The 14479-nt window shown below is 40.6% G+C and overlaps 1 protein-coding gene across 1 annotated transcript in view; it reads right to left on the minus strand.

Moving 5' to 3' along the window:
• Positions 1 to 4553: 4553 nt before the first annotated feature.
• The window catches only part of LOC140273761 (protein shisa-6), a 78547-nt gene continuing 68621 nt past the window's right edge, over positions 4554 to 14479 (minus strand). Inside the window, exons 7-8 of the mRNA XM_072369425.1 lie at positions 13967 to 14095; positions 4554 to 8962 (exon numbers count right to left, since the gene is read on the minus strand). Of these exons, the coding sequence (XP_072225526.1) occupies positions 8346 to 8962; positions 13967 to 14095 (746 nt within the window). The 3' untranslated portion in view covers positions 4554 to 8345. The remainder of the gene's footprint in view (positions 8963 to 13966; positions 14096 to 14479) is intronic.

The raw sequence follows: 14479 nt of genomic DNA on the forward strand, positions 1-14479 counted from the left end.
AGCAGGCATGAATCTTTTCTTCTTGCTGGATCACTGATTGTACAAAATATACACATCACCCTTTTGAATAGTGAACAAAAGCAGCGTTTGTTCATGATCAAGATCATTCGAACAATCCACTGAATTAACTAACATGATAAAGAACACGAGGAGAACAGAATTAGATTAATGGCTGAACATTTGACCGTTGTTCCTCTATTCTGGTCACAGTTGTCCAAATAACCTTGTTCCTTTTTCCATCTAAATGCAAATGGATGGGTGTTGAAGAAAGGGGAAACCACAGCTATTTGGCATCTTCTCATTTGTGTGCACTGTTGTGACTATAAGGTTTTGTTCCGGTAGTGTAAGAAATTGCCTGCTGACTCCTCTATGAATTTCAAGAGGGTTTCAAATGACCTAAGACACGATTGAAACAGTGGGTTTAATACATGTGTCAGTGACCATATGTATGACCAACTGAGGTTTTAGCCTGGAAAGCTTAATCAGGTCTGGTTTGTTTTGTGGGTAGTTTTTGTTTGGTTCAAAAGTACTTTTGATTTGCATGTGTAGAGAAAGAAGAGAAAGGGCCTGAAGCCAATGCACTGCAGGTAAAGAGATATCCTGCTGTCTACCGCAGGTAAGATTGATTACACTTAAATACTTCACGCTTAAAAAAAAAATCACCTGCGAGCACAGAAAACTGAAGATATGAAGCAAAAAAGATGGGACAACAAGTAGAAAAGAGAAGTTGTCGCACAGACCTGGGGGCGTAACACCACCATCTCCCCCCTCCTTTACCTCTTATCAGTGTTTCTGAACATGTTATAGTTGTGGCATGTCACATGTTTTCACAGTTCATTACAGTTTAGTGTAATGAAAGATGCCAGCGTGGTACAATCTGCAAAGGAAAACAAGGGTCGGCCATTTTTTTAAGCCTAGAAAATGTTTGACAAACCCATAAAGTTGTCTTTTTCTACACTTACTTTTAGACCGTCTGCACCTCATATATATATATATATATATCATAAATACGGGTGTAAATCAGGCTGTGTGTGAATATAAATAAACAGGAGCCATAGCTATGCAAGGTCAAAGGAATGCAAAGCTATATTTCCGCCTTTGTGTGTACACACGATTCTAGTCATTAAACTACACTGAGTCCTATGCATCTGGCCCCCTGTCAAAGGTCGGTGTTTCATTTTATTTGTATATTTATCTGTATTATTTTTCCACCATCTCAGACCTACAAGATGTTGATGCAGATCACATCCAAGAAAAAATCCAAGATGTTGATCAGTGTCAGTATTTGAGCAGCTCGGAGTGAAGCTGCAGAAACTGGATTTCAAGATATGTCTTACAAGAAGGAAAGAATTATTCTTAAAAAAAGCTAGTACATACATTTCAAACTACACACCTACTCACACACGTATATATATTGTTTTTCTTAAGTGGTTTGGTGGTGTGAGATGCAGGAAGTCAATTTTGAATTGCTTCCTTTCTCTGCGAGACCAGCAGACGGATGATGCATCTTCCCAACTTTTCACTCCCACGTCACCGTGTGTCCATTCAAACTTACCTGAAGCTACAACCGCATCATTTCTTTATTCCTTGACACGACTACTTGAGGATCTCAGTGAAATGTCAAAACAAGGTAATGCCAAGATGACAGATAAACCAAAATGTGATAATTGAGAATGATGACTCTGGAGACTGAAAAGCCTTAATTGTCTCTGCACAACATCAAACCCACAGTCCATCTCACACTATAAAAGAGCTGCTCTCTCAAAACTGCGTCTCTCCAAGCTGACAAGGTCACAAATATCGACTGCATTCATGGACATAATAATCCCATATGGAGCTATATGAAGGGAAACACAGAAATGACCCCTTTTTTTTTCATAAAGTGGATTCAAAATCACCATTAACCTTTAATAAATGTTCACTCGTTCACACTCTGGGACTGCTCTTTTGGCTTCGAAAAATAAAAAGCATCACTCGTCAAATCAAATTGATCAGGTAGATTCTGTGTCACCGGGCACGAGGTCTAATAAATATCCATATTTACTGTGAATAAAGTAAGATTCTTGACCATACAGCTATTAGTTACATTCAGTATGTAACTTTTAGAAGAGATGAGATGGCATACCCTCTACTTTATTATCAAAATGACCAAAACACCCTTTGTGTGTTGGTTGGTGGCCTCTCTTTGAACTATTTCCCCAGTTAAAAAAACATTTAATCACATTACTTTGCGTATCATAAGTAATTTGTCTGTAAGATGGACAGAAATATCCATTTTCTATACCCGCTTAATCCAATTTTAGAGTCGCAGAGCCTATCCCAGCTGTCATTGAGCGAGAGGCGGGGTACACCCTGGACACCAGTCTATCACAGGGCTGACAGCAAGTTCCTTAAAGCTAATATACCAAAGCAGTGCTACACTCAGTGAGAGGGACATTCCTGAAGTATGCAACATCGCCAACATTGGTGCATTCAGACCCATCATGCAGGGAAGTGTGTGGGTGGTGCGATTTTGCACTGTGCAAAATGAGCAGATGCGAAAATGCACCTGTGCAGGCCTCTCAGCGTCGGGATTCTTCCAAAGACACCAGGAACAAGTGATATCCTGAATAATAACCTCATATTGAAGCACGTTGACTTCTCTTATGCACATTGCGGGGCCTGAAACTGCTCCAGAGCTCCAGAAGGCTGAGATACTGTCGTTCACAGCATTGATTTCAAGCCCTGCATCACACAGTTTTCACTGCACGGTTTCTTGACATTTTTGTGAGCTTTTCGCTGTGGCCCCCTTCAACATGACAACAAATTCATGTGCATGGCTGTACATGTGCACGGCTCACACAGAGCTTCATCTTTGCAACAGTGGTGTTACATCTCACAACTATGGGGGGCCCATAGCTGTCTGTGGGATCCCTGAGGTCAATGATCACAGCTATGATCAACCAAGAATGATTGATTGGTTGGGTTACAACCATGTTACATCTGCAGATAGAGGACTGTCCTCTGCTCTGTATGTCCACTTGTATGTATTATCACCCAGTGATACTGTCTCATGACTGAGGAGAAATGTAAATGTTTTCTCACAGCTGAGACATTGCTAATATGATTCTAATCTTGGTTTATAGAGATGTGAAAGAACAACATATATCTGTTCCCACAACCAAGTTGCACTTGGTCAAGAGCACGTTAGTTTTGATCACAGTGGGCACCCTTCCTCACCCCCAGAGCATCGCTTTTGAATGTTAAATCCCTCCCAAACTGGACATGTGACAGTCGTGGGACACATCACCACAGCAAAGTGGAAAAGCTTATTGCAACAAAATGTCTGCTGTTGTATATTCTAAGATCTGATCGTGATGTTTTCCTAACCTAAACAAGCACCTTTAATATACAGCTTAGTTGTGTAGTAGTAAAAAAAGAGAAGCCGAAATAAAGACCAGAAACAACATAAAGGCAAAGAAAGGAAACAAAAACCAGCTGTTTCATGGTTGAACTCAAACACGAGTCCCTTGCTCAAGAGCCAGACATCTGCCCTCCTTTCTGACCTCCTTACGCAGTCTGTGTTACTTGTTAGTAAGCCAGCATGATAGAATGACCGTTTCCTGTTGCTGGTTATGACTGGGCAGCGGGTGAGTTACTCACCGCCGCCAAAGGATGAGCAGCAACATGCAGCAGTTTCCTGGTGATGGTGGAAAGGAACAGGAAGGGCCAAGCATCAGAATCTGATGAGATGGGAATGAGAATGTGTCAGATGCACAAGGACAATCAGACTGTGTGATATGCTGGCTAATGTTGCTGTAAAACCTTGTTTCCTGGCATTTATGTGGATTTAACTGTGACACCAACTGTGTAAGCATTGTTTCAGACCATTTGCCGACGATGTTTCCTCTTTTTGCCACACAGCGAAAACTAAATGGTTTGACGTTGTTCAAGATGTTGACTTGGTGTAAATTCCTCTGAGGAAATTCTGGAAAACTGATCGGATTAATGGAGGCTTTCAGGATCCGCTGTGAATATCTTATGGCGCCTTACTGGGTAAGAGCTGTTTCAGCATCATGAATGGGGACAGGAACAGGCTGATGGTTTTACACACTGTTATTTTGACACGTCACAATTAAAATAGAACAAAGATAATCAGAGCATGCCAGCTCTTTTCACACGAAACCAGGCCCATTGCCAGCTTGGTTCTGCTAGATTCTCAACATGAATTTCAAAAATCTCTCTAAAGGGAAAATTTGACTCTGCAAGTCTTATAGAGTTTAACAGCAATGTGAGATCCTGGGTTTGACTTTGACAGACGTGAGATGGTCAGGAAAAGCTTTGATAGCTGATAAAGGTAAAGAGATTAACTACAAATCATGAAATGAGTTCAACCCCTGCAAAAACTAGCCTTTCCACAGTCATCGCTACTGTACTGTTTAGTTTTAAGAGACTTTGGTGGAATTTAAATCATATTTGTTATATTTCAGAAACGATAAATAGCATAAGTGAATGGAAAAATATGTACAACACCCATTATGTGCTTTAATAATTTGTAAACAAACAAAAATGCACAAGAACAGTCATATCTTATGGTTTTGAAGCCTTTAAAGTCTCCAGTCATTTATGCAGTTACACCAACATCTTTTTCATTCATACACATTTGTCAGTTTTATAAAAAAAACTCCTTGTCGACTATGAAAGACGGCACAGTCCTAAACCAAAAGGACGACAAAGCTTTCATGGCAGCAAATGAACCTCACAACCTTTTAAAAAGAGTAAGTGGCTATAGAGTTATATAGCATGATTAGGAAATATTGCACATAGAGAAAAAGGCTTTTGGGATGACATCATTATTAATTAAGTGAAAAGAAGTAGCAGAAGTTTGTGAGATTAGTTGCGCAAAGTAGATGGATACAGATATTTATCCAAAGCAGTCTGCTGCTGAACAGTTAGCATCCCTCCCACACTCATAGCGATCAAATGTTCTTCCTTTTCTGAAGAATCTAACTCTCTGAATAAAGAAAAGAAGAATCATCAAGTACAAAGACAATAATCAAAAAAACAAAAACAAAGCAATTTCTAACTGACATCATTGAATGCAGACCTGGCTTAAAAAAAGTGAAGTGGCACATCAAGTTGAAGAATACTTTTCTTGAACTCAAGGTACATTTGGCCAATGTTCCATATCCCTACGACGTCAACCATTAAAATTCACTGATATTTTAAAAAAAAAAGAGGTCAACTTAAGAAAAACATGCAACAAGACATGAACAGCTTTTAATAAACCGATATATCTATCATGAGACACTGCTGTCCTGCCATTGAAATTACAGTTCAAATCACAAATAACATTGTATTGTATGTACAGTAGTTGACAATAAAGAATAAGAACACGACTTTCCTGATGTTTTACTTTCAGAATGATGTCAATCTGTTGAGTGTTTTCACAAAGAAACGGCCACAATTTCTTATTTCTTGGCATTTTGGTCACGGACAGTGCAAACCTAAAGACTAAAAAAAAGATTAGTATCTGAACACTCTTTCTGACCTTTAAACACGCCTGTGGCAAAGGCATTTAGACTCTCCGGCAGAGGCCTTGATGGGTCTTAAATTCTGATTAATGCAAGAAATGCAAAAACTGTCTGCCTCCGTTAGATTGTACATAGAAGATGGGAGTAGCTTCCCCGACTCCACCTATTTTTTGTGTTTGCAGGCCCAGAGTTCAGCATTCATTCGTTACCATCCTTTTAAGATGATTTACAAGGGACGGATCTGTTTTGTTGAACTCGAAGACACGTTTATTAGGAGAACTCACCAACTAGAGAAATTTGAGGAAGGTAGCATGACTGTAACCTTTACAAATGTCATTTTTGTGAGTGAGCACACCAAAATAAGGTTTGCTGCAGTTGCTGTTAGCATTGTGGTCGGTGTGGGAGGCATCATCACCAAACCTTATGCAAATTTCAGAGATGCCATAGACTTTGAGAGAGTAGCTGGAATGGGAACGGATTGAAATTTCTGCTTGTAAAGTCGGGTGGTTTAACTTGCGGATCTTTGGGGGCCAGTTTTTCACGTTGCCCCTTAGTGGTCATTTAGGGGAACTGCAGTTTTTGGCACCTGCATTTGCTTTTTTTTATTTTTCCTCAGAGGTTGCCATTTGGTCTCTCTTTGGCAAAGACTACGGCACACTGTCGGAAAGTCCTTTTCGGACAATTTGGGATTACACACAGTGGTGCAAACTTGAATTTGAACCGTGGAAAACATCCCTTGCTCAATTCCTGGATTGGATTTTCATTTCAAACCAAGAGAACCCCTTAAACCTCCACAATTCATCTGCCTGTACAGCCACAAACAAAGTAGTGTATTGTATATTAGTAAATGTAAATACTTGCACGCCTGTAAACCTTTAACAAAGCTAATATGGTTGATACGTATATAGTTTATTCAGTTTCCAATAATGATGTACTGACACTAGAGAGGTTCAGTTTGATTAAAATAATCTCATGTGCGAATGATCTGTTGATGTGGATCATTTGAAGATGTCTGAACGTTGTCCTGTGAATCCCAGTATGAGCCCAGAAAAGAGCTTGAAGAGGCAGGTCTCAGCCTGCTTCCAAACAAACTCTGATGCGCTTTGTTTCAAATATCAATGCAACACGGAGCACAGACAGAGAAACCTACAGCATACAGGAGCTGTATTCCTCATTACAGTTCAGCACAAGCATAGCATCTACTATTTTCTTGCAGCGCTTTGTGCAGGAAAGGACCTAAAAGTTACATCTCTGCTGGTAAATGTACCGCTGCATATAGTCTACTGGTCACATTGAACTTGACATGCAGGATTGTTTTGGAAATGTGTCATTTTGCCAACAGAATATATGTCAGAAAAGCTGTCCAATTGGTCTTTTATCAGGCATCTGTTGGTTTGATTAGAGAAAAATGCCAAGATTAACACCGATGTGACTAATTTCTTCTTTGGTCCAGACCAAGGAACCGTACTTCAAGTGTAAACACACCCTAAAAGACAGAAGAGTGATGTGTCTAATGATTGTTTTGCTTTCAAAGTTTGAGACTTATTCAATTTAATTTAGTCTTTTTGAGGTATATGGACTGTAGCATCTATCACTCTCCTGATTTTTACTGCTGGTTCTGCCGTAATCCATTATATTGCACGAAAAGCCATGTGACAAAAGCATGATTGTTCAATTAAGAGCATATGGGATTCTATCGATAAGGCATTGATCTACTGAAAACATCTGGACAAACATTTCACAGTTTAATTGATGCTTGATTGACAAGTGATTATGAAGTCTCCTTTAATTCGGATTGTTCCAATCGGCATCAACACAAATCTATTACTCGGCCAATATGCTCCACAACACTGAGTACCTGATATGTAGAGATGGAAGGAGCTGGCAGGAGGCCATCCTCATGGATGACGAAGCAGGAAAGATTACAAATGGAATTCAAGCAAATTCGAACGACCATCTGCCTCAATTTTTAACAGCAAATTCATAGATGCAGACAGAAGCTGCCAGTCAACAATGGTATTACACAGTCATTCTATGCCACAAGCACAGTTTGAAAAGAAAAAACAATAATCCCCACATTCATATTAGATCCACATAATTTGCAGACATCGGTGGAAATAATACTAATTTGGGAACTGCCTTATCTAAAATCAAAATGATTAAATGGGAATCTATGATAGATTCCACTTGGGATAAAAATGCCAGAGGGCCAGCTTTTCTTGTTTAATGCTGCTAATATAGCTTATTTACAATCATCTATTGTATGCAACAGAAATAGCCTGTTCTCACTTAGATTATAAGCTGATATGTTCTGGCCAATCATCAAAGAAGAAGAAGAAGAGAAAACTTAATTCAAAAGAATGGGAATTCATTAATTGTGCTTTTTAACCCACAAATCCACTCCATTGTTGAAATGGGACAATTTCAAGAGGCACCACTTGAAGTGCTAACATCAAATAATGAGAATCTCTAAAGCTATAAACAAGAACTGAAAGTATAAATAGTAAATATAGGTTATTTATATATTTATAAAGTTGATACAATTCCCTTCGAGTCCCATGTCCTGTTTAAAAAATATCTAACATCTGACATGAAGGACCTTTGTGTCAAAACGCAAAGCCCTTATGAAGCTCTAAGAGAGTAACGTCTTTTCCAGGGTTGATCCCAGTTACCCAAAATCTGGATGAGACAGAAAGCTTGTGCTAAAAAGCAAAGAGAGTTAACGTAGGTGGATGTTTTAAAAGAAGACCAAATTGCTCTTCCGAAACCGGCTGACACTGTGGATGTCCGTGGATGTTCGTGGTATGTCTCAGAAACTCTTTCTCACCAATGTTAAACAGTTACCTCGTTCTTACTGGCAGTGCGATACGTGTGGTGGTGGCCCGGAATGTACTGTAGGTGATCCACTGTGTGTGTTCGTCGGGAAGCAAATGCCTGCCTCTTAGATGTGGTTGCATGATGGTTGACCATCAGCGTGTTGTACGAGTCATTGGAGGCACTGGGTTGGGAGTGCATCTTGGTCATCTTGTGGCGGTCCATGACAGGGGTGGTTGGAAGCAGCATGTCGGCGTGAGACATCGCCCGTGCCATGGCCTTCTCTCGGAACTTATCACGCCTCATGGCGGGGGACAGCAGCAAGGGATCCTGGGAATGTAGGCGGTCTGCTGAAAGTAGCTGCTCATTTGATAGGTTGCGACTGCTTCCATATGCTGCAGCTGCCATCGCACCGTATGATGACAAACCGTAGTCTCCACGTCGTGGTGTCCTGGGAGGAGACAGGACATGGTCCTGGGACATTGCCCTCTGGACCCGACGGGGCCGCTGCCGCTGCTGGTGCTGCTGGTGCTGCTGGGGTTCTGCATTCAGCTTCACCATGTGGGTTGGTCCCCGGCCACCAAAGTCAGGATGATGATGCTTCCTTGGGTAGTAGTCATCTATGTCCTTATCACCTGTGGAGTCAGAAAACAAATGTTATCAGTAGAGTGGAAGTTGCATTTTGCTGCCTCAGATCATTTCCTCCTCCATTTTCTAACCCTATCGTTAATATGTCGTTACCACAAGAGAAGCCGTCTATGGACACTGTCTGAGAAATGGCACACATTTGAAATAAATACCTGGCAGGTGATTGAACAAACCATTTACCACCCTTATCAGCTGAGTTTTGACAGTTGATAATATCACTCTTACCCAAGCTCGTTGGGGAAAGACTGAACACATCTTTTCTACCACAAAGCATATTCTGCTGAAAGCAGGTGGGGGTTAAAACTGAGTATGAAGCATAAATATTGACAACCTGAGAAAGCTGGTGGGAACCAAGCTTGCTGAGCACTGAGCTGACAGAAATCTTTGCATACCATGACCTTGAGATTCCTGCTGCCTCACAGTGAAAGTGTGGACTCCCAGCCGGCCCAATTTGAATCCCAATTTGGTCGGCCTAAATGGTCTGAAAAACTCCCCTCAGCCATAAAGACATCACTTTGACACTGGCATCAGAATCTCTCATCATGAATCCAGCTGCCTCACAAAGTAACACATAGGCCTTCAGTAAAAAGCGCCTTGGTCATCTTCTGACTTGATTTTCAACTGGACAGTAGTTGCTTTGCTGTGCCTTAAATCATGCATGGACTCGCATGGACTTTAGAGCTGTAAAATCCTAAAGAGGCAGCTGGGATTCTTTAATATGAGAGCCTCAACAGGTTGGTATAGCAGATCTGCCAGTGATGCGAAAGAGGCAAGAACCTCTGACCAGATATAGAGTCTGAGTATGAAATATGAAAAATGGACACCGATAATCCCCATGGTAACAAAGGTAGTAACATTTGCTGGGGAGTCCGATATAACCTGGTGCTATGCATGTTGTTCATCAGCATGGAGAGCCTTCATTAGCATGCCACAGACCTGCAAAGTCACAGTCCCAATTAATCCTCTTGGTCCTCCCTGTGGCAAGAATCAGGTGCTCGTTTTCTCATGAGCATCCAGGAGCCTCCAACACACCAGCTGAAGGGCTCGATGACCAATACTCTTTGATACCTCTGAAGAGAGAGGCATCTTATCTATACTAGCCAAATAGAGGAGTAGGGCCAAAGGGGTAATTGGGATCAGGCTTGGGATGATCATTTCCCAAAGTTTTAACCACAGCCGGCCGACAGCAGAATTATTTTTACTTGTTTTGTTTTTCTCTGATAACTATTTCAGCAGAGGGGTTGTTATCTGTGTTGCCACGAAGTATGATGGAACACAGAGGTCAACCTTAAACTGCAGGACCAAATCAAATTCCACCAAGTCATGGTGCAACAATATGATTGGGATTGTTTGTTTATTCGGATGCTTCTCTCCCTGGGAGATTTCATACTTGGTTAATAGAAGGTCAGCTTATTGTCGCCCATAAGGAGGTTTTCACGTCAATTGCTCTGTGCATTCCTAATTAAGGTGGGCCAGTTCTGGCCTGTGGCGATGTGCTCCAGCATTTTCCCTGCAGAGTTGGTTGAGATGTGACATTATGGCAGAAAATGTCAACCAAACTCAACTAAAGGCTACAAGTGTACAGACAACTGACAAAGCCTGTAGCTTCATTAATAGGCCAGAGTAAAATATCCACGATTGGAGCTTTACTATAAGCTCATGTGAATGGTGCAGGGAAGCCTAAAGTCCACAAATTCTTAATCCATGGCAGAAGCAAACATTAAGGCAGTGTTGAGTTTCAAATGATAAACACCAATCGATAGAACAGTGAAGGAGCAGATCAGACAATATTGAGGGTTCCTATACACTTTCAGAGTGAATTATCTCAAAATATGCTGCTTTTTTCGTGCATTAGTGCACCCCTTTAGAGATGCTTCTGCTGCAATCTGATTCAAATCCCACTTTTCATGAGCAGACACAGGCTACACAGTTTACTACACAGTCTACACTTTAGGAGACAGAAGAGATTTAAGAATGCTAATGGCTGATCTCATCTCTGCAGCTCTGATAAAAACACAGCATTTTACTATTAACATGACTGTGTGGGCCAGACAGCTTCCAAACATACAGAGCAGCTACATACACACTAAATTGCTAACAACAGCTAATTAAACTCCAGCGCCCACTTTGTTAGATTGCTTCCAATACAACCACCATATTTACGTGTCAGCTATTGATCACAGAAGACTGTAATCACGTAATGCACTAACGCTCATGAAACTGCTGGGACATCAATTACAAAGTGATCCTCTGAGTTTTAGGGCAGGAGAGGTGAAATCTAAAAACGTGTGTCAGTTGGGAACGCTGTTTAGTTTAGGTTCTTCTTTCTGGGAGGATTAAAGATGGCTTGTATGAGGGTGAAGGGTGTTTTAATCCCTTTTAGGGTGATTAAGGTGAATAACAACAGAGTCTCCTGTTTTCCTTTGAGGAGTTAAGCAGGTTATTTAAAGCAGCGTCCTCCATCTCTGTCTCATTGGTGAAGGACGAAAGGGCCTCAAAAGTTTCTCTCTCACACAAACCGATTTAAATTAGCAAATTTTTAAATTGCAAATAAAGCATTCCAATTTGATCTAGTAATCATCAATTCTCAGGACGGTTTAATTAAATTAGCAACTGCTATAATTATAGAACATTTAGGCATGTTTCCAAAGACCTCACTAATGCTTCAACCCATCATTTTAGTTCGTTTTTTTTTCTTTTTGGGAGGACTTTCTTCAAAGGTTGGTCTTCCTGTCACAAATTTGAAAAGCTTATTTGTCGTTTGGTGTGATTTACTCTGTGTGGACAAGGTTTTAGCAAGATAAGAGCAAAGCCTTGAGTTGATAAGACAGAAAAAGGCAAAGCACTGACAGAAGATTTCACTGATGCATGTTTTCACTCACATAACCAGTCTTTCTGTGTTCTCTTAACATGCATCTGGAATGGATTCATTCCTGCAAAATATGCTTTTGAGAAAAAGAACAACACAATTATTCTGATAAAAGGCAGTTTCACTGACAAATTATGTTGAATAATTATGCTGAATAACTTCCTGAGGCTAAAGAGAGTGTCTTTAGAAGGATTAAATGGAAACACATCAGATAAATATTACACAACCAAACAAACCAATCAAATCAGCAGCATTTCCAGCAGCAGATTGATGCTTTTAACAGAAGCAGCAATTCTGGTAAAAGCAACATATGTCTAAAAGCAAAATGTTTAAAATAAAATCCGTCTTTCACAACTGACAGGAGCAGCTCGACCGTTTAAGCAGATGAGGAAAAGTTTGTGGATTACATGTGTCTTTTATATTCATGGTTATATTTATGCTGTGGGTTGCTAAGACAAGCTGACAAACAGCAGCCTCCGCTGGTAAAAATCTAATTACATGGAGCACAATGAAGCCAGAGCTTCGTGACTTACCAGATTTTAATCGATTTGATTTGTTTTTTTGTTGGTTTGTTTGTCTGACCTACAGCTCCAGGTTTTGAAGCATTGCTTCCCCTTTGCAATCAACTGCGTAAGCTCATCTAAGAATGACCGATAGTCTGGTAACAGATTATAGTGTTTGATCTCTGCAGGACACTTTGGGTGCCTGATAACCCCGACTTTATGCTACATCATTCTGTGCATTCAGTTGAGAGTGATTAAAAACAAATATATATATATATATGTATATATATGTATGTACCATCAGTGGCTTCAGTTAGCAAAGACTGAAGCTTTTCCTCTGGAGCAGCTGGCTACAAGGTTTGCCTCATTAAGACTTGAATTTTCACTGATGGAAGAGGTATTCAGAGGCTTTTTTGAGAAGAAAAAGTATTTGTCAAATACTAGCTGTCTCAGGTTCTTGAATCCCCATTAACTTTGAAAGAGGAGAGGGAACAATACCCCCAGAAATGTGGTTTTCTAACATTTCAACACAACATTGACAAGAAAATTGGCTTTAATCTATAGCTGCTTCCCATGTTGCCTCTATCTAACCACAATTTGTCATTTCTATCAATCAAATCTAAATCTATGAGAACGAGAAAGCAAAAGTCCCTCCTATGAGGTCAACCTGGTCTTCCAGAAATAAGAGAAAGAAAGACTATAATTTTTTCAACATAGCACTACAGGATACAAGAACAGCCTCCATAAAAATATGGTTTCATACAAGTGTTCAAGCTCTACATCTAGATACTCACGATGACCCAGAGGCTTTAAAAGGCTTTACAAATGGAGAAAGCTGCAGTTTCACTGCTTTTAGTTTGAAAAAAATAGATAGACTTTAATTGGACTCACTGACTTCGTACTATGCACTCAAACACCATTCATGCAATATTTGAAAAGCCTTGTTCTGTTTGAGAAATAACTGAGTGCAACTGTTATTATTCAATTCATGTCTCTCCTATAGAAGATAATGTTTCTCGAGAGACCTCCCGCTTTAATAAAAAAATTAAATCAAGGGAAGAAAACTGGGATAATCACAGAAAACATGCAATCAATCTAAAGAACACAAAGACATCACACATCACAGTCAATGGATAATGAACTCCAGTGTCGCTATGACATTAAAGCACCATTCTGTTGGCATATAGAAGCTATTCTGCTGAAAAAAGGCTCTTAATATGTCATTAAGAGACATTAACAACATGGCATGGGCCGCAGATGGAGCCAAATTACACACCAATTATATGTCAGTTGATGAGCCGGTAGATGAGTCCATGGAAATGAGTATGGAGGCTTGAAGAGTGTTCTCATGCATTCTAAGAAGTTTATTTCCCTAAAAAGGTGAAAAAGGGAAAGGGGCATCTGCATGATGAGCCACCAAACATCTGCAGATACTCATCATGATGCATGTCTCTGTAATGGACATTTAGATGTTTCATCAGGCCAGATGCAGGGAATGTAGCAAGCTTTTAATGCAAGGGGCAAGAAACTGACGTCATTCCCGGTCTTTTTTCAGGCAAAACACGGCGATGGAGGGCGAATGAAAGACCACCTACTTAATCTGTGGAGTGAGTATTTACTTAAGTCAGGCTTGAGGGCCAGCTCGTAGGAGGGTGGCAGATGGCTGAGGTTCTGGAAGGATCTGGAGAGGGACAGGTCGTAGGGCTCCGTCGCTGAGGTCAGGATGTTGTTCATTCTCTGGGGCCTCTCTACAGGGGACAAGAGAGGAAGTGGTGCACTGCAGTCAGCCCACATTCAGTCGCAGAGATGGTTTTATACTAGGAGTCTTTACTTTGGAGAGGAGGACTGATGCATGTTTATGTTTATGCATTTAAACAGACGCTTTTATCCAAAGCGACTTACAGGTAGGCAGATAGGACAAGGGGGTCTTGCCTAAGGACCCCTACTAGAGGTAGAGGTAGTACCTTTCATGCAGGGACATGAAGCCCAGGTCTCCCACACGGAAGATGGCAATCATACCACAACACTATCCAGTCCCTCAGGAAATGTGCAAGACTAGAGAGTATATGACTCCTTAGTGTTTTACTTCCTTTGCTGCTAATCAACTGAAAAGCTCCCACTTGGCATATTTG

Source organism: Leuresthes tenuis, unplaced genomic scaffold, assembly GCF_036924035.1.
Source record: "Leuresthes tenuis unplaced genomic scaffold, fLeuTen1.0.hap1 SCAF_17, whole genome shotgun sequence".
Classification (NCBI taxonomy): domain Eukaryota; kingdom Metazoa; phylum Chordata; class Actinopteri; order Atheriniformes; family Atherinopsidae; genus Leuresthes; species Leuresthes tenuis.